Source organism: Rousettus aegyptiacus, unplaced genomic scaffold, assembly GCF_014176215.1.
Source record: "Rousettus aegyptiacus isolate mRouAeg1 unplaced genomic scaffold, mRouAeg1.p scaffold_m13_p_8, whole genome shotgun sequence".
Lineage (NCBI taxonomy): Eukaryota > Metazoa > Chordata > Mammalia > Chiroptera > Pteropodidae > Rousettus > Rousettus aegyptiacus.
Window position 1 is genome coordinate 50,023,149 of NW_023416311.1, and position 26,630 is coordinate 50,049,778.

Consider the following 26,630-nt stretch of genomic DNA (forward strand, 5'->3'; position numbering starts at 1 on the left):
TCATTCACTAGATAGGTATCAGATGACATTGGGAGGTATATCTCATTATATGTCATTATATTTTGTTAAAATGTATTAGAAGCTTTTGTAGTAGTGAAGACATTAACAATGAAAAAGTTAAAATAATCATTTAAAAAATGAAATGTAAAATAACAAAGTCTAATAATGCAGTACTGTTGATTGAGCGTTAAGACTTCTAAAGAGTAGTCTCATAATGAAAGAAACAAGTATTTCCAGACACCGGATAGACTTGAAAATAGCATTCAATCAGAATCTAATCTTGAGCAAAATGAAAACAGGATGACTGCTCCACAAGGGTCGCAGCCTACCTTTCTGGAGAAATTGCTCTCCTCTACTTAGGCAGAGATGTATAACCACAGCAAAGTATTTTATAAAATATACAGACTCATAGAATTTCAGGTTGAAAGGGTCCCTGGTGATATTGAGGTTTAACTCTTGCACTTTATAAGACAGGGAAAAAAGAGGTTACAGAGATTAAGAGTGTTGGTCAAAGTAATTTTGCTAACTGGTAATACATCAAAGCATCAAAACTAATTCTCCAGTATTAATATTTAGTCAACATTATTTACTTGAAAAGAAAAAAAAAAACTTCTATTTCTTTGAGACTTTCAAGGCATTTATCTACAAAATATCTTGAAGCTAATAAAGGACTTAAGCAAGAATGGATAAGTAACCAAAAGTACTAAGGACATCCATTTAAGCAGGAAATTCATTTTTCTTAATGGGAGGTGAATGCATGGAATATGAAGTTATCCATTCCAAACTATTTAGCTTGCTTTTGTAATAATAGCTTCTAGTTCCTGCTTGGATTTATAGCTAAGTAGTATAGTAAGGATGTGGAATAATACATGATAATAACCTATTACATCTGAGGTCCTTAGAAGTCTGTTGGTGTCTTCTAATCTTTCTCTCTAGAGGTAGCCCTCTACACTTCATGAGCTCATCTTGTCCTAGTTGTTTCCTGCTTCAATAAAAGGATAGGTTAATCATCGATCCTGAGGGAACCAACGCATTGTTATAAACTACATTCCACTAATTGAAAAAGTCATTCAGAAAGACAGTCATAGAGTGGATTTCAAATCACTACTCTCTCCTAGGAAGGTAAAGGTAAAGGATAAAGCACATCAATTATCTACTATCCTAACCACAGTTTTGGATAATGGATCCTTTCCTTATGGAATTCTTAAAAAAGCATGCCTGAAACCATTGCCAAGTCTTATGAAAAACAAAGTAACATCTTTAATATTAAAAGCTTTTCTAGAAAATTTGTAGGCAAATAGTTCTAAATGGTATCACACCCTTTCACCTTTTCAGTGTCCTGAACATAATTTAAAGGCTACCTTCCTGACTTTCTCCCCATCTTAAACAAAAATGAATCAATTCAGATATCGCAGTACGCTCCAATAATTTCACAATAATATTCATACATAGATATTGTAATATTGTTTGACTATTAAGCTAGCTTGGTATTTACCTTATGGTTCTTTGTTCTAAATTAAGAACAATAAATTAATGGGACAGCTGACATGTTGCTAAGATTAAGTCATGGCTCCCAAGGTGACCAAGAATAGATTACTTGGGGATTCATTTCTATGTCAAGGAAATTTTCAAATAGTCAAAATGACTTGGAAAATCCCTTAGGAAGGTAGAGAGTTGAGATCTCTTAATAGAGCCAACAAAGCCAGTTTTCCTAGCATTGGAACAGATTGCTGTCAGTTGCATTGGCTGGGCCATGTTGATTAAAAAAAAAAAAAAAGGTATTTCTATGCAGTTGGACTGAGTTGTTATATAAAAAAAAGTTATTTCTGTACATTTGAAACCCTGCAGCAGCAGAAAGATGAACACAAGTGTAGGAGGCAAATAGAAAACAGCAGAGGGAATAGTAGAGGGGATTCTTTCCTGTGTTCACTCTAGGCATAGGCACATTAAATGGAACCCTGATTTTAATGAAATGAAGCCACAGCTCGCTCCTTCCTTCCTTCCTTCCTTCCTTCCTTCCTTCCTTCCTTCCTTCCTTCCTTCCTTCTTCCTTCCTTCTTCCCTCCCTCCCTCCTCTCTCTCTCTCTCTCTCTATCTCTCTTTCTCTTTTTTTATTTTTCCTTTCTTTTTCTTTTGGTACCACCTGGATTATAACTGCAGGTCCAAAAGCCACTTGACTTATTCCGTAACAAGATGATCCTCCAAATTAACCGGAAAATACATATATTAAAATTTTTTATTAGAGTCTCTTCAAAACAAAATCCAAGTCAGAAAGTATCTCCTAGAGAATTCCTAGATCCCTGAAAACATGTTCTCAGAATATCAAGACTCTCCAGTTACAGATACAGTGATATATATAAAATAGTCTCCATTCAAAAAAGCACTAACATTTTAAGTTGTGATGGCAAATGTGTATCTGCTTAGCAAATGTAACTGAAATAGGGACACTGTTAGCACACTACACAAATAGCACAGAAGGTTTCCTGGAGGCTTCTGAAAGCTGACTTAGCAGACAAGCTTCAGTGCTAAATAAACCAGCACTATGGGGGAAAAAAAGTCTTCAAAAAAGAATTCCTTTTGAAGCTGTCACTGCAGTGACTTAGCCTCTTTTGATTTTTGTATTCACGGCTATGGGACTAGAAATTACTAGCTTCCATTTGTCCTGTGGCAAGGAAGAGAAAATGCATTTACCTATCCTGCAAGAAGACAACTTTCACAAATGATGGTCCGTGCTGTTCCCAAAAGAGATCAAATGGAAAGAAGGCGGGCAGGCTCACCAAAGTGTTTTTATAACTGCTCTGTGTGTGGAGGATGTTATGGCAGGACTAATGTCAGAGCACTTTCCTGTTTCCATCTTTTATGAATGCAAAAAAAAAAAAAAAAAAGCAAAGCTTATGATTTACAGTGTTTTTTTTTTTTCTCTCAGAATTATGAACCTGTTTCAGAATCACACTTTTGAGGAAATAAAATTAAAAGACGAAACAACAGGTAAACAGAGTTTTTAAAAAAGTACGGCATCAAGTTTTTAAATTATTGATTCATTTTGAACTTTTTGTTGAACTGTAATATACAAAAAAGTGCACAAATCAGAAGATACAGCTTCAGGAATTAATAAAAAATAAAAATAAAAAAGAACATGTCCTTGTAAGTAGCACACAGATCAAGCAGCAAAAGCCCTCTATTTGTGTCCCCTTCCTGAAGTATTAAAATTTAAGTCGTTATGTTTACATACAGACCGTATTTAAAGATTTCCTTGTTTTTCTGAAGGAGTTGTGTTTTAGTTAAAACTAGTACATTTGACTAGTTTTTCCACTAGCTTCATAGGCTCTGGTTGAACAATTTTTAATGTTATACCTGGTTACTTACAAATATTTTTTTAATCTCCCCTTTCTCTCAGTGAAAAGTCCTACAACTACTTTTTAGCTTCATATCTCGGTTTTTAATATACATTCATTTTAAAAATGATAATCTCAATTTTATTTTGCATTCTGCCAATTATTGTCGGTTCCCCCCACTGAGAGCAGAATGCACCTGTAAAAGTAGAGAAATGAAAAGGGACTTTAAGAGTTTTGATCAAAGAAACAGTTTTAAATTTAATTTGAAATATAAAACAAAAACACATTTCTCATATAAAATCCTTTATTATAAATTTCTGAATCATCTGAAAGGTATTTTCTACACACACACACACACACACACACACACACACACACACAGTTTACCATTCACACTCTTTTGAATTTTCAACCATTTTGTGTAACATGCTCTCCCTCTTTTATTTAACTTAAACCTCTAAATGTTCATGAATGATAAACAGAAGGTAACCTAGCAGCAACATCATCTTACTCTATTTTGAAAATAGGAAGTTTATATTCTGCCTAAGCTGTACTTAATTAGAATGTGTTTTTTGAAAGTCACCTAAAATCAGTGGCTACATTTTCAACCCAGTTATCTTCATCGACTTAAATAATATTGTGTATTGTGTTTGGATTTTTCAGCGAAAAAATAAACCCAAAGCATCTAATTTACATATGATTATGCATGCATGTAGTCTTTGGTATTAATTAAGGAATACACTTTGAACATTACAGCTTATATATTTGATTTAGCATTAATTTTCAGTCATTCAATATGTTTATGTTGTAATGTGGTATGAGGCTTAATAAAGTAACATTTATAAAGCGCTTCTGAGTTGAGAAGTAGTATAAAATGCTAAATATCATTACTCTATTATTGGAAAAACACTGAAACCCCCTGGCAACCCAAATCATCTCTCAAAACTCCCTCAGACCTAAACAAGTCTTTAGACTGTAAGATAAAGGGTCAGTGTAGAAGGGTCTGTGGTTACTAACCACATTTTTCTCTGTCAGTTATTAATAATTATAAATAGGAAGTGCATTATAGTTAGGTTGGATAAACAAGGATAAGGCATACTTGCAAAGAAATGGGACTAGAATAGTGTAGGGGAGGAGAAGCATCCCCACAAGAAGAAATTCTCTTGAAAGTTTTCAAAGATGGAGAAAAAAAAGAGTTAATATGTAATGAAAAGAAACAGAGAGCAAGATGAAGAGTTTCCAAATTGGATGAATATGAGAGTAATGACTGTTTCTGTCGGCAGAAACAGGGAGGTTAGAAGGGTCTCTTCCGGGCCTAAGAAAGCTTGGCTTTTAAGTTTCTAACAGATTATTTTGTAAACATCAATAGATGTTATATTTGAATGGGTTTCATCAATTGCTTTTGTGGACATATATTTATTTAGGGTACTTTTTCCATTTTACAAGTAAGACAGTCAACTAACATAAAAAGAAATTACTAGTAAATGGGAAATGGAACGTACGAATCCTAACATTTCTAACAACATCCATCTTTTACCAGAGTTCTTAGAACACAGTAAACAAATGTAAACATGACAAGGCACTGAAGGGCGCCTGAGGGACAGGGTAAAGGGTAAGAAACCAGACAGAGTATGTGCGGAGCATGTGAAAAAAAAAAAAATGCCTTGGATAGTGTTGTTAGTGTGCTGATCTCAATTTCTTAGAAACCTAATTGCATCTACTAATTTTTATTTCTCCTCTTAATTTCTTTTAGTTAAAAAATAAAATGTTATCTGCTACTAATTTATATGACATTAATTAGCTGGTGACTGTGAAGCCCTGACCACCTTCTAAAAGGACTTAATTATGAATGATTAAAAAATATGAATTGCAAAAGGGTAAAATGCAGGTAAAGTATAAGGTTCTTAAAAACAAAAACAAAAAACAACAACAAAATATGTAAAACTAAATGGTATCAGGGAAAAGTTTCTTCCCCCAAAAACTCATCACTTAAGCTAAATATTATATTGTTCAATGTCAAATTGCTTTAAAAAGACATTATAAAGCACAAAGAACATTCTGAATATGTTCTTTAAAAAGGAATACTACAGTTCTTTACATATTTTATCACAACCAAATGAATGAATATGTAATTCCTGATGCTTAATGACCATATTTAGGTATTAAAATAAACAGGTGTCCCATGAAATGAATGACAATAAGGATCATTAGGTTTTCATATTGAAGATGATTAACAAAGTTGAAATGCTGGAAGCTAGAGAATCAGGGAGCTCATATTTATGTGATGAGATTGGCAAGAGCAAAAGAATGCTTCAAGATAATAGGCTTCTTTTCGATCATTTGAGAGATATTGAATAGTCCTAAAATCATTCCCATGACTCACATCAAGCTGCTTGTGTAAAATGAAGGTTACAGAAGAACATGAAGAACAGCCGATTACAATTCTTCTGAAATCAGTGGGGTTATCAAGCAACCTGGTTTAGAAACATCTCTACATGATAAGGGAAGTGAATTACTTCATACATCAGAATGAAAAGGCATAAATGAGATGAGGTAAATGATTCCAGTCTTTATTGGTATTTACTCTTTTGTGCATGAATAAATTCATTCTCTTTCATTCCTAGTGGTTCAAAGGACTTTTAGAAACATTGACTACATTACTTGTTTTATATAGTTAGGATGTGAACTTTGGTACATATACAAGCTAGAAATCTAATACAAATTAAATTCTTTTCATTTTAATAGCATTGGACTAGTAGCAATACCAGTTATACTAAGTCACTAAGTTGAGTGACTTAGGCAAGTCATTTCACCTTTATTAACATGGATTTCCATTCTGTAAAATGGAGGCGTTGGGCTAGAGGATCCCTTTCAGTCATGCTGTTTTCGTGCCATCATGCTAAAGACTCGGTCTCTGATACTAAAAACAAGTGCTTTAAAAACGAATTAGTACACAACTCTAAAGATCTATGGTTTTTACTCCTTTTTTTTTTTTTCAGAAAGAGATAAAAGTCTTTGTTTTCTTTTCAACAATGTATTCTCAACCACGTTTCAATCTCTAATCTGAAAAGGCCTAAGAATCTATGGAATTTCATGCAAGTTGAATGTTATCTTGCCAATAATTTCTGAGTTGCTGTCATGGTTGCTTTTTTTTTACTTTCTAGCCCCTGTTACCCTACACACTACACTTAAAAATTAAAAATTTAATAAATAGAGGGATATAACATATTTTTGCTCATTCTTCAGAAAGGTTTATCTAGCTTCACTGTAAAGAAGGACTATTTGCGCACCTATATATAGAGAAGGAAGTGTCCAAGAAAGTCATGTATGCATTGTAAGTGGCTTCTACTATTACAACATTTTAAAATCCAAAAACAATTTTGTGAAAAAGAATAAAAATAAGCTTTCCTTCAAATTTCTAAGTAAAATAAAGTGCTAGAAGAACTGGAGAGTAATTAACTGAACTTTCTTCTTTCAAAGCTCTTCTTGTCTTAAGAGAATTGAGATTTAATTAAAATTATTTTAGTAAATGCAAATTATTCTATTTCTGTCCCAAGCCCTAGGAGACTGTCCTGACATACCTATAGTACAATGAAAACAACAACAACAACAACAAAACAAAAACAAACAAAAAATAGAAGTAATTTCAATTCTTACTAGGAAAATTTGAGCCTTAGTTGTTAAACTTTAGTTTGCATGAAAATCGGCTAGGGAGCTTCTTAAAATTTTGAATCCTGGGCTCAGTGGTGTGCACTGGCTTTCTGAAAAAATATGCATATGTGTGTATATCTAAATTTATTATAGTTTTTAATATAAAAGATGTGCAGCTCACCTTTACAACTAATAAAAATATATAATACTCTTTATTGTAAATTAAGTTGAATTTCACAGAACTCTTTTCTTAATTTTTGATGAACTTTTCCATAGCCAACTTATGTTTGTAAGTGATGAGTGAGTAGTTTGGAATGTTTGTTGATATTCTTGTTTATTGAAACAACAAAGACACATGTTGGAACTGTACTTGTTCCTCAACAACGTGAACAACATTTTTGTTGTATTAATAATAGCTTTTAAATACTGGAAAAATATCTCTACAATCTTTTGGCTAGTCACAATAATCTGCATTTCTAACATCTTTCCCATCATTTTCTTAAATCTCAACAACCAACAAAATAATTTATCAAGCATTGATTTGCAGCATTTTTCAGTTTCCACAGTGTAAAATTACTCATCATGGTTGATTTCAAGCTACTAATGAACACCGGGTTGGAAGACATGAACAGTTAACAAACAATTTTATAGTATTTCCACAATATGAATACAATAGAAATAAATACACCCAAGAAGATAGATAGTATTAAAATATGGTAAAATAATTAGGAAATTATAATTTTTGAGTATTTATTGCATTTATTTTTAATGAAGGCTACAATTAAGGATAAGCTCACAAAGGATATGAAAATTAACAACTAGCTCTTGTGAATCAATATAAGCTAGCTCCTGTACACCTCTACTTTTTGTGCATATGATTCAGGTCTGGTTGAAACCAGAAATTTTTATTTTAAAAAGTACCCCAAGGAGATTCTGGTGCAAGTCTTAGGTCAGATCTTGAGAAATCTTGACCTAGACTATGTACTTTAGAGATAATTCTATTCAGACCTTCCAGCTAATTCTAATCCTTTAAAGAAACAAGAGAAGTTCCTTTGTTTCAGTAAATACTGGGCAAAATTTTCAAGTGTGAAAACATCTAGTGCAGGTAAGGACATGGGGCTTGCTCATTAACTGTGGATTGTAAATTGAAAACCTGTTTTGTCAAGTAATTTGGTGGAATCCGTTAAGGTTTATACACTCCATGACCCAAAAATCTCATTTCTAGAAAGCTACCCTGCAGTGACAAACTTTTCTAACATCTCTAACATTAACGTTCACTGCAGCATTGCTTGTAATAGCAAAAAAACCCAGAACCTAAACATCTTTAATAGGAAACAGGTTGTATAAATTACTAGTAGGAAGTCATTACAAATAATGAAAGAGTTTTACATGTGCTGTCTTAGAAATATGCCCAGGGTATATTGCTAAATTAAAAACAACAGCAGAGGCAGATCTGTGGAGAGTATGATCCGATGGTTGTTAAAAAAAAAAAAAAAAAAAAAAGCGAAAAGTGCCTATATACATATCTCTGGTTTCTGTGCATATGCAGAAATGTTGGGATACGCATATGAGAAGTTATATGTGTATAACTTTTTATATGCTATAAATAGTAGTTACCTGGAATTCCAGGTGGGAAGAGAAAGGGAGGTGGGATTAAAGAAGGGTATTATAATTTTTTTCTTTTTACTCTATGTACATTTTCTTCAATAGCTTTATCAAGATATAATTCACGTACTATACAATTCATATATTTAAAGTGTGCTTCAGTGTTTTTTAATATCTTCAGAGACATGAGTAACAACCCTCATATTTTAGATCTTTTAAAAAGGTATTGTGTGATTTTTTTACTTTTCTTTTTAATGCTTTTCTGTATTTCCCAAAAGATGAAAAATAAAGTGAGAGAGATTATTTTAAGGGAAAATATTCAAATATATCCAGTCCTCCCATCTGTTAGTATTTTAACAAATAATCATGCATTAAGGAATAGGTTTCCTTGTTCTAATACTAGAACTTTTTGCAACTCTAAAATCTGAAAAACTCTGGAAATTTAAAGTTTTTTTCATTATGTTTGACAACGAAATATGACCTGAACAAATGTGATGTTTTTTATGGTCTTTATTCATCTGTTATAGTGTAGCTATTTAAACACTTTGCTATAGTAATATTAGTGTATTTGATTAAGGATGGTGTTCCAGAGCCCTGAAAGTGACATAATGTAATATATCGTTTATGCACTTGAGTACCTTTCAAAAAGGTTAGAAGTTCTTATTTCCAAACCATACCTGACCCAAAGTATTTCAATAAAAGTGTGTACCCCATATCAAGGAATAGTAGTGAAATGGAAAGTGAGAGTTGAGGTGTGAGGAGAAAGGAGACTTGCTGAATGGCATGGGTATCACAGTCTTGGGACAGAAAAGGTAAACTGAGGTAAAGCGTGCCTTTCCTGGAACCACATTTCTGTATTTGCTGGGGATAAGGTTTAAGCAGGTGGCTGTCCCTGGTGTTGAGAACTCGGAAACATTACCTATGTCCTTGAATGAAAGATGATGGTGAAGAATTAATCTGCTATATTCTGGAAGGGGATTAGGCTTGCTGGACTATGTGCATGTCAGGGTCCTATTCAGGGAAGGCCAAGCTGAGTGCTAGAAAGGTGCCATCTATGTCTTTGTCAGTGTAGAGACTCAATGGCTTTCTGGCATCTCCATGGTGGATGCCAGGGTAGGGAAGCATTAACGACACCCTCCATATTTGCGATTTCAAAGGAGATGCTTAAATGTGGAAAGTAATCCAGAACACTGAAAAATACCTGGGTTTAAATACCCTGATTCATAGCATTCCTTACTTTGCAGAAAAGTGAGTAATAGCAGGCTTGTCTATCTTGCCAGAAAGCATGCAGGGGGAAGCTACTAGAACAGATTTAGACAAGAGAACAGGGGAGCAATCTTCCATGCAGTTTCCTGCTATCTTGGCAATCAGGTAGCAAGGAGTCAAGAGCACTCTAATGCTTACACTGAAGTCAGAGTAATCTGCTTTATCCTGGAATAAAATAATTTTAAGTGTAGCTATCCTGCCACTGATCTATGCTCCATCTTGTTCAAAAATGCATTTGCAAGGGACTTTTCCTGGGCTTACAATTTCAAAGCTTTTTCCAATAGCTTCCTGGCTGTGATTTTGTAAGGGAGAGTGCGGCAGGAGTCCGAGTGGAATCAGAATTCCTCCAGAGCCCTCTGTTTTCCCTTCTGCCTGCCACTATTCAGTCCCTCATGCCATTCCGCTACTTCAGTTGTGGTGAGACAGGGGCTTCTCCTGTGTGCGTGTGAGTGTGGAGTATGCACGCATGAAATCATGCTCTATGTCTAGCAACACACAGCTGTCTGGAACTAAGCTATTGAGAAGCCACACCTTAAACGGAACATAGCCAGGATGGAATAACACAAAGAGGGCAAGGAGATTCAAATCTGAAGGTCACCAAGGCCAAGCACTGGTGTTCCCAAGATTTTATTCAAAAAGTTCCTTTTAAGGGCTTCAATTCAGTGTCTGTTCCAAATTTACAAACAATGATATGAAACGTAGCTACCTACATTCCACATCTAAAGCGTCAAATAATTTAGAACAAGGGAGAAGGCTGCCTATAGGAAATCAATCTGGCAACATGAAACCTCTTTCTAAACTTGGGGCGGTCTTGCCTGCCTCTCGATCCCTGCTCTCACTGCACAAACTGTGCACTTGGCTCCTGTGATTACAGTTATTGTTTTATTTTTATTTGTCCCCACTGGACGGTAAGCTACAGAAGGCAGAATTTGTTCTTATTCATCTTTGCCTCTATGCAGTGCTGTTTGAATTAAAATGAGTTGAAGTGGGAGCTTGACAACAGAGGAAGCTCTAGGAAACCAGAAAAGCAGACAGAAGACAGCAAGACCAGCAACATGGAAAAACTCCAGCTACCTCTAAAATTGTAAGGGAAATCACTGTGTAGTAGTTGATATTCAGAACAATATTCCAAAATTACAAAGAGAACAGGGAAGGAGATGAGGAGGGCAATTAACATTTATTGCCAGTTTGCTCTATGTTGGGCAAAGCTGTAAGCATTTAACATCTACCACCTATTTTAATTTTATAAAGCACATACTGTATTTGGAAAAGATTTCTGTACAAAATGTTTTAAAGTTATAGTATTTAAAGAGTTAAAACCTTAGCTTTCTAGAAAACTTGGCTATTGAAAATGATTCAATCTCTAAGGGTTCTAATTACAATTTCGTGATATTATTTTAGTAATATAACCCCAGAAATTTGTGTGTGTGTGTGAGTGTGTCTGTGTGTGTATGAGCGCGCACGCGTGCAGTCTGTGTCCTTGATAATATTTGTTGGAATTTTCTTCTATGCCCAAGAGCTTAAGGACAGTAAGTCTGTATCTTGGAAATTTTGCCAACCCAAAGACAGAGTTTGTGCACTTGGGAAGAGACCCTCACCTCCATTTTAAGAATATTAGCTCCAACTTCAGTTCACACGTGCATGGGTTTTCCAGTTTGAGAAATGAGTTACTGTTGGAGACTAATAAGCTAATGCCAGCAACTCGGAAAGGAGAGACTAGTTTTTTTGTTGTTTATTTGTTTTTAGATTTCCCCTGGGCTAAAACATCCAGAAGAAATGTGGCAAGCTTCTACAACAATCTCAGGAGAATTTTCTCTTTGGAACAAGACTTAATTGAAAAAAACTTACCAAAAAAAAGAACCAAGAGGAATCTCTGGTTTCCACTATCCTAATTTCTTTAAGTGCAGGGAGTTGATCTTATAGTTTATCTTTGTGTAACTGAACTATGAATAACAAAAACTGTTGTGTGACAAATGTGAACACAGTTTTGTATCTAAATATGAGAAATTATAACACCATTGAAAAGTAACCAACGTACTCTTCATGTTACAGGCAACTATAACAAGAGGTTGCATTTAGGGGAATTTATGTCCCCTTGAAGCCTTTTAGAGGAGCTATAATGATACTAGCTATCATTTATGGAGTACTTAGCAGGCATCTTTATATAAACCATTAAGACCCCACTTTACTGATGAGGAGGGCTGAGCCTTGTAAGTAAGTGTAACAAAACTAGCAAGTGCTATTGCTTACATGGAGCTTTCATTTCTAATTAGATTACATTCTGTTTGCCACAGAATTTTAATTTATAAAAAGAAGACTACGTGTAAAAAAGAACTCATTCTGGCCTTCTAGCCCCAATCCTGTCTCACCTTGGCCTCCTAGAGCCCCGACCCTTTATCCATAAAGCTAGTAACATTTCCATGCCTTCAAGTCCAGGACTGAAGCGAAAAATCTCATCAGGTTACTACTGCTTGGCTGATAAGCACTTTGAAAGCCTACGGATTCAAGTCCTACCAAGAATATTTAGGGTCTAGTCTCTACTGTTCACCTCTCTTCTCATTTCTTGCCACTTCTCTCTTTCTGTTTCACACTCCAGTAATGCCAAATTACTACTAGTTCCTTGTGGACATGAGGCTTTTTACTTTTTACTCCCCTATGTCGATACCTTTGCTTGACCATGTCTTCTTCCCCTTGCCCCTGCTTACCTGGGGGCTTCTGATCACCATTCAAATTCGTGCTCTGGTTCTATCTTCTAAGATCCTTTCACAGATGGCATGCCCCTGTTCTGCCTTTCCATAGCTTTCTTATGCATTTCTACTATTGCCTATAAACATCCTGTTTTTGTGCTTGTTTTTCCTGCTAGAATATACTAAAAGCCTTTGGGCAGTAAGATTACTAAACCCAGCACAGGTCTGACACTGTGATTGACACGGCATTTAATAAAGTTGGCTGTTTATAAATGATGCGTTTGCAGCTTGACATTCTGTGAAATTTCTAAAACAAACAAAAACCAAAACAAAACAAATATTTCCATGTAATCCACAGAACTCACTCTAAAATCACACTCGATCTTTTCCTACTAATAGAGATCATAGTCCAAGCATACCCAGTTGGTTTCAGGTTATATTCTTCCCTCTGATACTTGATCTATTCCAACAAATTTTAGAAGATATTTTACTTTCACTGTTGGTGCTTTATTGAAGAAAAGTCCTAAGTTTCTCACTTTTCTAAAACATTCCCTGTGTGGAAAAATGCTCATATCCTTAAGCCAAAATATTTACCCACTTTTCAGAAGACTGCAGTAATTTCCTCATAATTATAGTCTGTTTCTGATTTACAATTTATATTCTTAAAATATCATCAATAGTCTTGACAACATTAAGTTCAAATCTTCACTGACATGAATATGATTATATATGGGTGTGTATATATAATACCTACATAACATACATAATGTATTTTTAATCATTAAAATATGATAGAATTATTTCTACTTCCATGTACATCTGGAGATAAGTGTACAATCACAATATAGAAATTTTTTAAAGTCAAGTTACTCCTTATAATAAATCAAATCGGGCATATAGAGATTTACATTAACTCCTCTTTGTCAGGAGAGTGTAAGCTGGAACTTGGCAGACTAATTGGCAGGCACTGAAGGATTTAACATAGTGCTTCTACTTGTGGGATTTAAAAGTATAAAGATAATGTTTTAAGAGTCTAAAAGAAAAAAATAACACAATTCCGTCTTTCATGCTTACTGACGATGTCCTTTTTTCCCCCCTTGTTCCTTATAATCCTTGGAAACATATAGCACACGTACAATTTTATACAGTCTATATAAAATTTTATAATTAGCTTTTTTTGTTGTTATAACATTTATTTAACTAGTTTTCTATTAAGGGACATTTGTTAACTTTCCAGTTTTCCATAGTAACAGTTAATAGTACATAAATAACTGTGGGTATGTAGCTCATTTAAAAAAATAAAAAATAAAAAAATAAAAACAAAAAACTTTTTTAAAGAATAAAGCTTAGAGCAAAATTTTAATGTTCTATATGAAATATATATATAATATGGTAAAGTTGCTCCAAATACACTGCACTAATTCACAAAGCTCCCCAAACTGTACCAAATTTATCCAAACCCTAGCAGTCCTGGGTATTATAATTCAATTTCTATTTCACCCCTAATTTAATAAATGTAAAACACTCTCTCATTTTTATAGTGAGATTTGATATTTTCCCATGTGTTTATTTACTATTCTAAGCCATGTATAGCTTAAGGCACAAGATAATATCTTATACTACTGAACGAATTAAGTGAATAAAATTTTTTGTTTATATTTTAATTATATTACGATAAGGTCTATGAATTACAGGACTAGTAATTTTTCTACCTCCTAACTCACATATACCTTCTTTCACAAAAATTGTTCTCAAAAAAGTGAAAAAAAAATTACTATAAAAGTTTCTCATCAGTCTCTTACAGTAAAAATTAACTATATTTATATATTAGATATCTAATTTTTAATTATATCTAGATTAAACAAATTACAAAACAAATTCCTCATCAGTAATAAATTATTATAGTAATGCATTTTAAAAACCAGTATATATCATCCATTTCCCTAGGGCATCAGTGCAGGGTTTCTTAGGAGGTACTACAAAGTTGAGAGGAATTAAGTTGAACAGTAAAGTCTAAGGTTCTACAGAGGAATATAGAGTGGGGAAGGGGGATTATGGGAGTATGACCTGCTCCTTAGCTATGGTGGTCAAGGAGAGCCTTCTTTACCTTTTCAGAAAAATTATAGTCTTCTCAGTGCTTTGGAAGTCAGCAATCTTAGAATCTGCCTATTCCACTGATACCAAAATAAGTAAATTTTTAGACCAGATAATTTTTTTTTCCTTAAACAGAAACATTCCTTTGTTTTCAACCATACCTTGCCTTAGCACTACAAACAGTTAACAACTTAAGATTAGATTCTGTTCCAAAAATTAAAAGCTATTTATATATAACTCAAAACATACTTTTAATATGAAAATAAGTTTTATTTGGAAGTTGGGGTCATGGGCTGGTCCACAGGAGCTTGTTTTATTGATAACATATCTGAGTGCAGTACTAATTTTTCAATTACATAAAATTATTCTTTCCAACATCTTTTTCCAGAGGCAGATGGATTTATTGTTCCAGTCCTCAAGACTCTGTGGAATCTTTCACCACATGAGATGTTTTCAGCAAAGGCCCCAGAGAACATTTCATAGGCAGAGATGGATGTATACTTTTAGATTTAGTTGGGGGTAGAAAGCTAATGTGTCCGTGAATGGACATGTACCAGGTTAGTTAATAGAAATATAATGTTAAATTAGAGAACTTGGGGGAATATGTGTAAGTCAGCAAGACACAGTATAAAAGCTGACAAGCTAAGAAGACTGCTTAATGTTTATACTCCAGGGAACATAAGAGTGTAAACCTTGAATAAATGCAGTTGGATTTTGATAAGTGCAGCAGAAGGAATAACAAGTACCAGTCCCAGTTGCCTTGGGAATGGGGTTCCTTCCTCATGTTAACGATTCCATAATAAGAAATGGGCATTTAAATGAATAGCAATCAAGGGTCGAGTAACAGGTGTCTAAAGCAGGGGGTGGCTAAGAAATGGGTGGTTTTTGCATTAGTGCAGTGGACAATGGATGAGTTCATGAAGTGCAACTATGGTTTATCGATAAAGCATTGACATGAGTCTGAGTGTTTGAGAACTCCTGGTACTGCAAATTTGTTGACTCTCCCAAGGGATTGCTTATAGCAATATAAATAAATTACTTGTCTCCTACCCTGACAATGCTGCCTGGAAGGCATCCCTTAATAGCAGCAGGTAGATAAGATAATACATTGGAAAGCTAAAGAACCTTAAACTCAGCATAGGAGAAAGCAGGGTGAATGCATAAGAGGATATGTGCATAAGAGAATACACCTTTCAAATTAAAAGTTGTTTCCTCAATAGTCCCAAATTAAAAGAAACAAAAGTAGTTGTTTCCTAAGAGGGCCGAGATTGTGGTCAAGTCTTCATTTTTTTATGTGGATAACAGCTAGTACATATATTTTAAACTCTATAGTACGGAAAGTACGCTTAGTTCCACCATTTCAAAACTTACCTCTAAAAGCACTAATATCCCCATAGTGTACTTGTAGTACAAAGTATTTACTTCCAGTCTCTCCTCCAACTCTGAATCCAACACCTAAAGATTTACAAAAAAGACAAATTAATATTTTAGAAATGAAAATCTAAGATGAGCCTATTCTCAGGTTGCTGATCAATGAAATCCAAAGGAGAATAAAATAGCACCCCACCTATGAAATCAAGTTATATGAAAATAAATTAGGCATTTACTGAAAATTTCTAATTTATTCTCGATTCTTCTCAAAGCTCTGACAGAATTCTATACAAAGCAAAACAAAATTCTGTCCTCGACTATATAATAGACATATGTATATATATACTCATTATTTAATTTTGTTTATATATATTCATATTCATTTTTATTTTCTGATTGAATATAGAAAATAGACTTCTTAGGAGCATCTCATAGAAATTTATTTCCATATGAAAACAGGTACCTGCAAAAATCTCATTGAGGAAATCATTATAAACTAGATCACAAAGCCCAGTATGCCAATAAATTTTTGGAATCCAAAGGGTTTCTAATAGTCTCACTATTAATAGAGTTTCCTAGTAAGCTAAAAAAAAAAAGTCTACGGAAAAAATATTTATAGGTGGAGAAATTTTTTTGTGGAGAAATTTTTTTCTATCTGTTCTACTAATGAATCTTTAAAATGTCAACAAATCTATGATAGACCCCTTATTAGTTTCTAAACTTGTTTAGTAGTGGCTGCCTGGTCAACTATAGAGAGCACTCTGAAGCTCATTGAAGCCAAGTAAAACAGACAACGGTTAGAGTTGATGTGAGTTAGGGAGGCAAGAGAGGAAAGTGTTTCTTCACAAGACACCATCCCCAAACCATGGCCAACCTATTTTGTAAGAACTGTACATTCTCTTTGATATTAAGAAAGATTCGAGTAATAAAAGAGGGTCTGGTAATTCACTCACACATAGGAAGCTATGAACAGTTTAGAGGTGAAGTCAGAAAGCCAACTGAGGTTTGGCATCAGATTAAATACCCAGAGTCCAGGACTATAAAAAATAAAATCTGTTTGCTGAAACAGCAATTTGTTTTTTTCCTAGCTCTCTTGGCTAATGAAATGCTCCTGCTGTCAAGAACCAATGTGCCATAGGCCAAAGGTGGCTTGAGGTATACTTGGTTGTTTTCTATTTAAACTGCTGTGTGGGAAAATTATTTACTAAAGAGATACAGAGAAAGAGTAACTACCTAAATGAAAGCTTTTCAATACAAAGCAGATTATACAGGCATTTTGTAGTGTGAAATTGCAAAACAGAACATTGTCAACAACTGTTGGAAAAGATGTATAATAAAAAGTACTTTGGAATCAGAAATTATGCAGCTTAATATGAGACTATCCAAGAGGCCTTAGATATACCTTTGGGGAGTCTGGTAGGGGGAGCGTTTCTTGCCCAGGCATAAAGAATATTGGCTTTATCTGTACAGGTTCCTTCATCACAAAACCTGAAGAAAAAAAAAAAAGTAGCTATAAATGAATATTTAAGTAGTAAAATGCATAAATTATTTACTAGAAGGGGGAGGGTAGAAAAAACACGTGAAAGCAAAGTAAAATAATACATTAATATATTACCATTGTTGTCATATCAGCTTTAAAATACTAATAAAGAATAGTTTCAATGTGAAAAAAGCACATATAAAAGAAGATTTTTTTTGGTTGTTTCTTATCCAATGTAAAACGGTCTTCTGCGGTAGATATATAATTTGTAGTTCAGTATGTTCATGTGTGGAATGCACACTATGTAATCAGGAAGAAAAATAAGCATTACATAGAGAGTCTGTATAAACCAAAGTTAACGCTGAAGAAATTTAGAAGTGAACCAAAAGAAATCTCTCACCTTTCTCCTTTGGGGATCAGTGTTACCAGTAAGTCTTTGGCTGCTGCGACAAACAGTATGCACTGCCTACCCCCAGTGTGGTGAACAATACAAGCCTACCCCACTTCAGGGGTTCTTGGTGTTAGATGTTTGTGACTTTCTTCTTTAAGTTTATGAATACTCGTTGCGTCACAAGTTATGTCATGTTGTGCAGGTCAATCTTACAGAGCCTCAGTTTTCTCTCTTCTAAGACAGAGATAGTTATACTTACCTCACAGAGTTATTCTGTAAGTCAAATGAGATATAACTGAAAGCACTTTATAGACCTCAAAGCACTATACCAGGGTAAATGCATTATTTAACAAAACATTCACATCGTCTAAAGATTCATCGTTGAGAGTCAGTGTTAATGGTGAAAGAAGCACAGGCAGAAAGACATATCTAATCCCAGAATCTCCCCTATCAGCTATGTATCTTGGGCATGTCTGTAAGCCCTAGAAAGCCTTCTCTGTATAAACACCTCTCTGAAAGGGCTGTGGTGGTGTTGTGTATAAGGCGCCCAGTACGGTAACTGGCACACTGGTACCTGCACTGGCAGATTCAATCTCATAAATGGTAAGCTGTCTGAAATTAAAACCACACAGTTTTAATTTTTTTCAATTTATACTATACCTTTTAGTTTGTTCTGTTATAGAATTAGATTGGCTCAAAACTCCATTAGGTGACATTTTGATGTTGCTTTTACATATCTGTGTTTTGGAAAATTGGCACCGAGCAAGGTCAGAGTCAGGAATTTAAGTAGACCTGAAAGGTTTGAGGACTATCAAGGACAGGAGCAAACACAGCTTCTTGGGCAGGAGGTTGGCTCACAGAGGGGAAAATGTGTGCTGCCCATGGCCTTGAAGGGAAGAGAGGACAGAGTGTAGTAGCTTCCTGAACAGGTTAGAAACTGAGGCTAAAAACATGGATAACAGCCAGGTCACAGATAAGAGAAACACTGGAAAGAAATTCCTTCTCAAAGGAAGGGACTAATGTGTTTCCTGCTTATAGAAAGAAATGGGGTAAGATAATATGCAGTAAGTGCAGACTAATATTATCCATTCGAATACAGGGGTGAGGGACGAGGAATCAGGAGGTCTCCATAAGGTTATGTTTAGCAAATATTCTTGCTTCTATTAATCAGATTGAAAAGAAACTGGGTAATGTACAATGTAAAACATATCTACCAGTGGTTTCTTACTGTTCATTGTCAAGAACGATATACTTATTTTGAAGGATCATTATCATGTGAGACTTGTGCATTGAAACAAATGTCTGTGACATCCTTGTGCCAAGTGTGCTAAAAGGCTTATGGTATTGGACAGTGCCCAAAAGCAAAATTTTCCTTCTTGGCCTCATGCTATAATGGTTTAAGAAATAGGATTGTCAGGGATGATGAACTTCATATCTCACTGCTGTCAGCGACTAAAATGTAAAGATCTGGGTAGCAATTTTCATAGCTTTCAACAAAGATCATAAATATACATCAAGGTGATGATAATCTTAGGTTAAACAAGATAATTATTTCCTCTGACGTGGAAGTCAATTTAGCATTGGATAGAAAGAATCAGAATGAAACATAACAGAGAAAACTGGTTTAGTAAATTTTTCTAAGCTACAGATTTGATTATGTCACTCTCCAGCAAAAAAATCTTTCAAATATTTCCCCAAAACAACATCACAATAAAACCCAAACATTGTAGCCATAAGGCCTTTCATGATCTGGGACTTGGCTATATCTCCAGGGGAGGAAAAAAAAAAAAAAACTTTTTAGTCATGCCAAGTGGCTGCCAGTTTCTAATCTTTCTCTTAACTACTGTTCCCTTTGCCTGGAATACCCCTTCCCAAACTCTCTGCCTAACAAACTTGTCCTACTCACCTTCTCCTACAACATTCTGCTCAAGTCTTCCTCCTTGGGAAGCTTTCTCTGATTTCTACCCCATCTAACTTCCATTCTTTCACCACAGCACTCATCCTACCTATCAGCTTATTTATCTCCTCTTCAACCACACTGTGCACACTTTGAAGTGTGGGGTCATATCTTTCACCCTGTCCTCCCAACACCTGCAACTCTGCCTGGCATTTAGTAAATAATCAGGCAATGTTTGGTGAAGTCAACTTCTAAGTATGTTTTTAACTTTTCATCTACAAACACTTAAAGAATTGAACTGGCTAAATTTTATTGTACTATCAAGTATAATATATATATTTTTAATTTCGTTAAGAAGTTTTAACTAAAATAGTAAATAACGATAAATTTGAATTATTACTTGCCTGGTATTTTGTACAAATCGGCTTATATTCACTCTCACAAGAGCAATGCAAGTAGATCATAGTTTAGAGATGAATAAGCTCAGAGAGTTTAAGTGACTGCCAAAAGTTATACAGTCAAGCCATGAGTCAAAGCTCTGGCTGTCACATTTCCTTTTATCTCAATTTGAGGCTGATTTACCGGCAGTGTACAAATTGTATGAAGATAAGCTTTGATGATTACTATTATATCTGAACTAAGTTGCAACTTGTAAACGTAACTCTAAAATAAATTCTACATGAGTTCTCCATTTTATCCACAAAAAGACAATGATTTTATATTTAATTCTCTTATCAGGTCTAGTAAAAGAAGAGCTTCGAAGGAAAACTTTGGTTTAATTTTTAAAAATCATGTTTTATGATTTTTTAAAGAATGTCTAGAAGCTCAAGACTAAGTAAACAATGACTCATTGGAGGGAACTGGGATATTGAAACTAATCCTAAAACAATGAGTGAGAGGACAAAGCGAAGAAGAAAAATGAGAGGCCAAGCAAAATGGATCCTATGATGGATAACACGAAATTGTGGCAAAGAGCACGGGATGAAATCCCTGCACCTTTTCATTTTAAGATTTCCATTTCTCATAAAATGAACAACAGGATAAAGTTGATATTGCGTATATTGACATTCCAAAAAGGGTCCTATGAAAATAGGATTTTTACTATCTTTATTAATAAGAAGAGTCTTAAAGCTGAGAAGCAATGTAATCCTTGATCAATGACTATTGTAATTTCAGGCCTCATCAACCAGGTTCCTTATTCTTATAGCAGCTTCTCCTAAAGGTTCCTCCAGATTAAGCCAATTAATTGTGAAAAGAGTCTCATAGCTCCCTTGTGGTTTCTTAGTATTCACTGCAAAAATGATGAGAATTAACATTTGAAAATAGAACTATTCTGGATGCCTGAACCTTTGCTATAGAACCTTTTCACCTCTAATCCATGGGGAAACCATTCAGATGGCATGAATATTTTCAGACTATGCCAAGAACTGAGAAGTGCTAGCCTGTCATTTTGAATTATCCAAATAAAGCATGATTGACTGTTAAAGTACTCTCTGGTTGAATCTGTTAAAGGATATTTAAAATCCAAGGTTACTCAGGGAAGATCAGAACTGATAACTCATTTCTCTTTTCGGCTAAAAAGAATTTTTAAAAAACTGTCAGGCCCTCAAGTTAAGTCTGTATGGCCTTCCATTCCAATTTTAATGCATTAAGTATCTAAGAGAACCACAGGAAAATTAATCCAAAGTTAGAATGTTTCTTTCAGAAACACAACATAAAATCAATGGCACATGTGGAATGTCCTTACCTTTCAAAATTATATCCAGTGAGTCAGGTATTCAAATTTCATTAACTGCTCTATAAACCCACAGAATATATTTCCCAATTCAGACAAACTATGTGAATTTCAATGTAATAGGTATGCATTAACATAGTAATGAGCAGGATATATAATGGGAAAGCTAAACAAGAAGTGATTAAAAAGCACCAGCCTGATAAACAGTGCCATGGTATCCATCCCCTACATCACCCATGAGATTAGAGAGGCAATAAAGTCCATAAGAGCAGAGGATGTGTCTCTTTGGTCCACACCAAACTCTCAGTGCCTAACAAAGGGCTTGGGTCATAGTGGATGGTTAATGAATATTTTGTTAATGAATGAATAAGGATAATAGCTACCATTTATTAAATATTTCTATGTACCAGGCACTGTAACAAGTACATTACTTACATTCCCTCACTTTTTATTATGGCCTGATTAGGTGGGATTAATAACCTCAATTTACAGATTAGGAAATAGCTCAATATAAGTTAAATAATTTAACTAATGTTTATTATGACTATCAAGTACTAGAGTTGAGATTTGAATAAAAAATGCTCTGATTTCAAAGTTCTGGCTCTATGAGATATGTTAGAGTACTGCTGCTATAATATTGCTATTCTGTTCAACATAAATACTAGTCTTATGAGGAAAAAATAATGTTCAAAATTATGTAATGTTTGTTACTGTTAAAACTGTCAAAACGGTTATGATGATGACATTCTATTTTATTAAAGTTGACACTAGTCTACTGGGAATTGGTCAATTGCCAAGGAACTCTTACCAACACCTCTAATCCAGGTACCTAAAAATAGCCAAGATATTCAATCATTGGTTACTTAGAACAAGATGTCATGTGTATTTTAATGAAGACCTTTTATACCATCCTGATATACAAAACAATATGAAACTATTATAATATTAAAGTAGAATAAGAAAATATATACATATACATATACACATACATATATATGTATATATGCACATATATACACACACACATACGCATGCACACACACGCACACACACATATACACATATATATGTTTCAGCTATTTTCTTTCTCTTCATCAGCATCCATAACCCCGTGGAGACACTGGCATTTAAAAAAACACAGCAGGTTGTTACAAACAGAAACAGCTGAAGGGGTTGAAGCTAAAGCTTCACAGGATGGTAAAGCACTAGTGCTTTAGCTGGAGAATGATTCCAAGTTAGAACAGTTGGAAATAGCCTCATTTAACCACCTGGGATTCTTCTTTTCAAAAAAGGTCAAACACTTGTAGAAGATGTTTTTGATTGGGAAAGAGAAGTTGGTCATAAGCTTCATTAGAAATAGTTTTCAAATCAAATATTAATTGCTAAGGCTAAACATAACTTTAGCTCTGCATAGATCACACCAAATTACAAAAGATACATAAGAAGCCCATTCTTTTTAATCACCAAATATTGTGAACATGCAGTCTTGGGGTTTGAAGTCATAAATTGCTTTAAAGCCTTAAGTCCTGTGCTCAGCAGACTAAAGGTTTACAAGCCTGTACAATCTCACATTACAAAAAGACAGTGCTCCAGAATTACCCCAAATGCCAAAACAATTTATATGAATAAAATATCATGATTTTTAAATCATAAAACTCTGTAGCTAACCACTCATTATGTTTAAAAATTTGATCATTAGAGTAAATAAAATATTCATAGACTAGATCAATGCAATATTTCAATTTCCAAGATTTCCTAATATCAGGTTTTAGTAGAGAACAGTAATAAAATTTTTATATCTAAATGACCTAGTTTTCACCACCTCATTTCCTCACTGATCCTAAAAAGCCCCAAAGAGCATCTGCTCACTTTTAGCTACTATTCAGCCAATAAATCTAGGGAACTTAGAATACTACGCTTTTAAGTAAATATGCAAGCACAACTAAGGCCCAACAAATCATACTATTGCTGTTTGCTCCAATCTTGGTGCTATTATTTTCTCTTGGTCCCTAGATATTTTAATTGTTTCCTTTAAAAGCCTGGAAAGTATGAAGGTTACATCTGACAGGTATTCTTGCCTTCTTTACATGGGCCAGCAGAGCTGCTGCTTTTGCATTAGCTGGTCCTTATTTGCATCCTTGAGAGGTATGTTAATTCGAAATTGAGCACTAGGCCCACTCTAACTATAAAGGGACCACCCTACAGTATATTAAAAGGTTCACGTCAATGTATGTAATTTAAATGAACATGCATATAATTAACTAGGCACATTACCAGCGTGAGCTGCTAATTTGGAATGAGACACAAAAGACTAGAATATGTGTAGAGGAAAAAACTTTAAAATTAAAATGACTACATAATGAAAACTGCCTCATGCTGTGTCTACTATTTTCATGTAAACTTATTATAACTGTAAATATATTTTAATGAACAGTAGAAAGAGGCAATTACAAAGAGCAAAGGAGGCAGCACAACAGAGAAACATCATCAGAACAGCTCTTTGCCTTCTATTAAAAGTGCCGCCTGAAGACAAGGGATGGATTATAACTTCATAATTTCAGTGGGAAAATGTTTATTTTATTAGAGACACAGACCTATTTGCCAACCTGGTGGCAATAAAAATAGGACACTCGAGTGAAAGTGGGGAAATCCTCGCTAAACAACAAAAAAGAGGAAATCCGAGTTTGATGTTTTGGTGTTAAAAATATCCTATTAGCTTTTTTCTTCTTTCATTAAAACAGGTTTGTATTCCCATAAAAATTTCCTCAGAGTGCGAATGAATTCTTAATATTCTTAAGCATCAAAAACCATTATAGGTATCATAACCAAAAATATATGTGAAAGTTTGGAAAAATTAATTAAGTACTGTCTATGTCTTAGAAAAACTGAAAAGATGCACATCTGTAAATGAGTGTGATAAATTTATAGACTTAAACATTTTAGAAAAACAATGCAAAGCTTTTGACACTGACAGACTTTTGCTATTTGTATCATAATTCAGGTGGGATGATAAGAGGCTAAGCAGCTGGAAAACATCCCGTCTTCAAGGCTGAGTCTATGTGGCACTGGAGGTAGGGGGCAGAGGATGCTTTCGCGAAGCAACTGAGAAGTTTGGCACATGAAATATCCCGTGAGCTCTAATTCTTTAAAGATGCATTGATTTTGCTAAATATTGAGGGGCAAAAGTCTATTCTATATTTAAAATGGAAAGACAGTCTGGACTGAAGAAATCAGAGTCACTAGAACAGTTCTACATAATGCATATCTCCCAGTTTTCATATTGAATAGACTATACATATTGTATTACATCTATATAAATATCTATAGAGATATAGATATAATATGCATTATCTCACTTTTAAATGTTATATAAAGACTCTGGGCTTGGTTAAAGAAAAGGAATATCCCAGATAAGAGAAAGCTAAAGTTCATCACCACCAAACCCATATTATAAGAAATGTTAAAGGGACTTCTTTAAGCAGGAAGGGAAAAAATGGTCAAAATATGTATAATAAAATGGTAATAACCATATATCTATCAACAATTACTTTAAATGTAAATAAAATAAATGCTCCAATCAAAAGACATAGGGTGGCTGAATGGATAAGAAAATAAGACCCTTACAAATGCTGTCTATAAAAGACTCACTTCAGATCGAAAGACACACACAGGCTGAAAGTAAAGGATGGAAAGAGATATTTCATGAAAATGAAAATGAAAAAAAATCTAGGGTAGCAATACTTATACCAGACAAAATAGACTTTAAAACAAAGGCAATTAACAAGAGACAAAGAAGGACCCAGTAATTCCACTTTGGTTATTTATCCAAACAAACCCAAAACACTAATTTGAAAAGACATACGAATCCATATGTTCATTGTAGCATTATTTACAACAGCCAAGATATGGAAGCAACCCAACTATCCATCTGTAAATGAATGGATAAAGAAGTGGTACACACTTCCTATAATCCGTTGTTGATTCCCTCTAATATATTCTTCATATCAATTATTACAGTCTTCATTTCTGACTATTTTTTATGTTTTCTATTTCAATTTTTATGTTTTCTATCTCCATTTTTATGTTTTCTATCTCTTTGTTAAAGTTCTCACTGAGTTCATCTACTCTTCCCCTAAGTTCATTGAGCATACTTATATCCAATGTTTTAAACTCTACATCTGATACATTGTCTCTATTTTGTTCAGCTATTTTTCTGGAGCTTTGTTTTATTCTTTCATCTGAAACAGGTTTCTTTGTCTCCCTATCTTGGCTGCCTCTCTATATTTGTTTCTATGTATTAAGTAGAGCTGCTACTTCTCCCAATCTTAGAAGTGTGTCCTTACATAGTAGGTGTTGTGGGACCCAGTGGCACAGTCTTCCTTGGTCACCTGAGTTGAGTGCTCCAGGTGTCACTTGATGGGTTGTGTGCCCCCTCCTGTTATTAGCTTAGCCTTGGTTGCTATTTGCACATCAATGGGAGGGACTGATCCTTGGGCTGATTGGTTATGACGACTGGCTGGTGAAAGGCTGACCCTACTGACCAGGATTCACTTTAGCAGGGCTCTGGTGCCTGCCCAGTCTACCCTTTGGATGTGTCATCCTCGGATGCAGCCCTGGGTGGTGCTCCAGCTCAGGTAGAAACTGGCCACTGGGCATGTTGGCTGCAGAGCCTCCTGGAAGGGGTCCTGCCATAGGCCAAGTTCAGCTACAGCCTGTGCCCTGCCCAGGGCAACCAGGCAAGACTCGCCAAGCAATTCATAGATGGCCACCACCCATGCCAGACTTAAAGGTGCCTCAAGAGGCCAAGTGAGGAACCCTGGCTGGCTGCCTCTAGTGCTGGGCTTGGGGCTGCTCAGCAAATGGTATGGGGCATGCTGAGGTCAGATGCTGCTTGTTTGGGTTTTGTGAACCTTTGAGAGGTTTTAGGAATGTCCTCAGCATGAGAGGAGACAGGCTATTTGTATGGAGAAGCCACCAGAGGCAGCTTGAGTGGGCTTGCAAGCTGGGAGAAGTTGGGTCTCAGAGAATCACAAGGACAGAGCGACTAGTGTTAGCTAGGTTGATGGAGACTCAGATAGGGTGGCTGCCTGTGTCTGCAAGCTGGGAGGGGAGAGGGCT

General features: G+C 34.9%; 1 protein-coding gene across 23 annotated transcripts in view; it reads right to left on the reverse strand.

The window, feature by feature from the left end:
• PAM (peptidylglycine alpha-amidating monooxygenase) overlaps positions 1-26,630 on the reverse strand; it is a 141,513-nt gene that overhangs the window by 68,527 nt on the left and 46,356 nt on the right. For all 23 annotated transcript variants that reach the window (XM_036225937.1, XM_036225934.1, XM_036225933.1 and 20 more), the window contains exons 5-6: positions 17,412-17,497; positions 16,010-16,093 (exon numbers count right to left, since the gene is read on the reverse strand). In XM_036225937.1, coding sequence (XP_036081830.1) covers positions 16,010-16,093; positions 17,412-17,497 — 170 coding nt within the window. The remainder of the gene's footprint in view (positions 1-16,009; positions 16,094-17,411; positions 17,498-26,630) is intronic.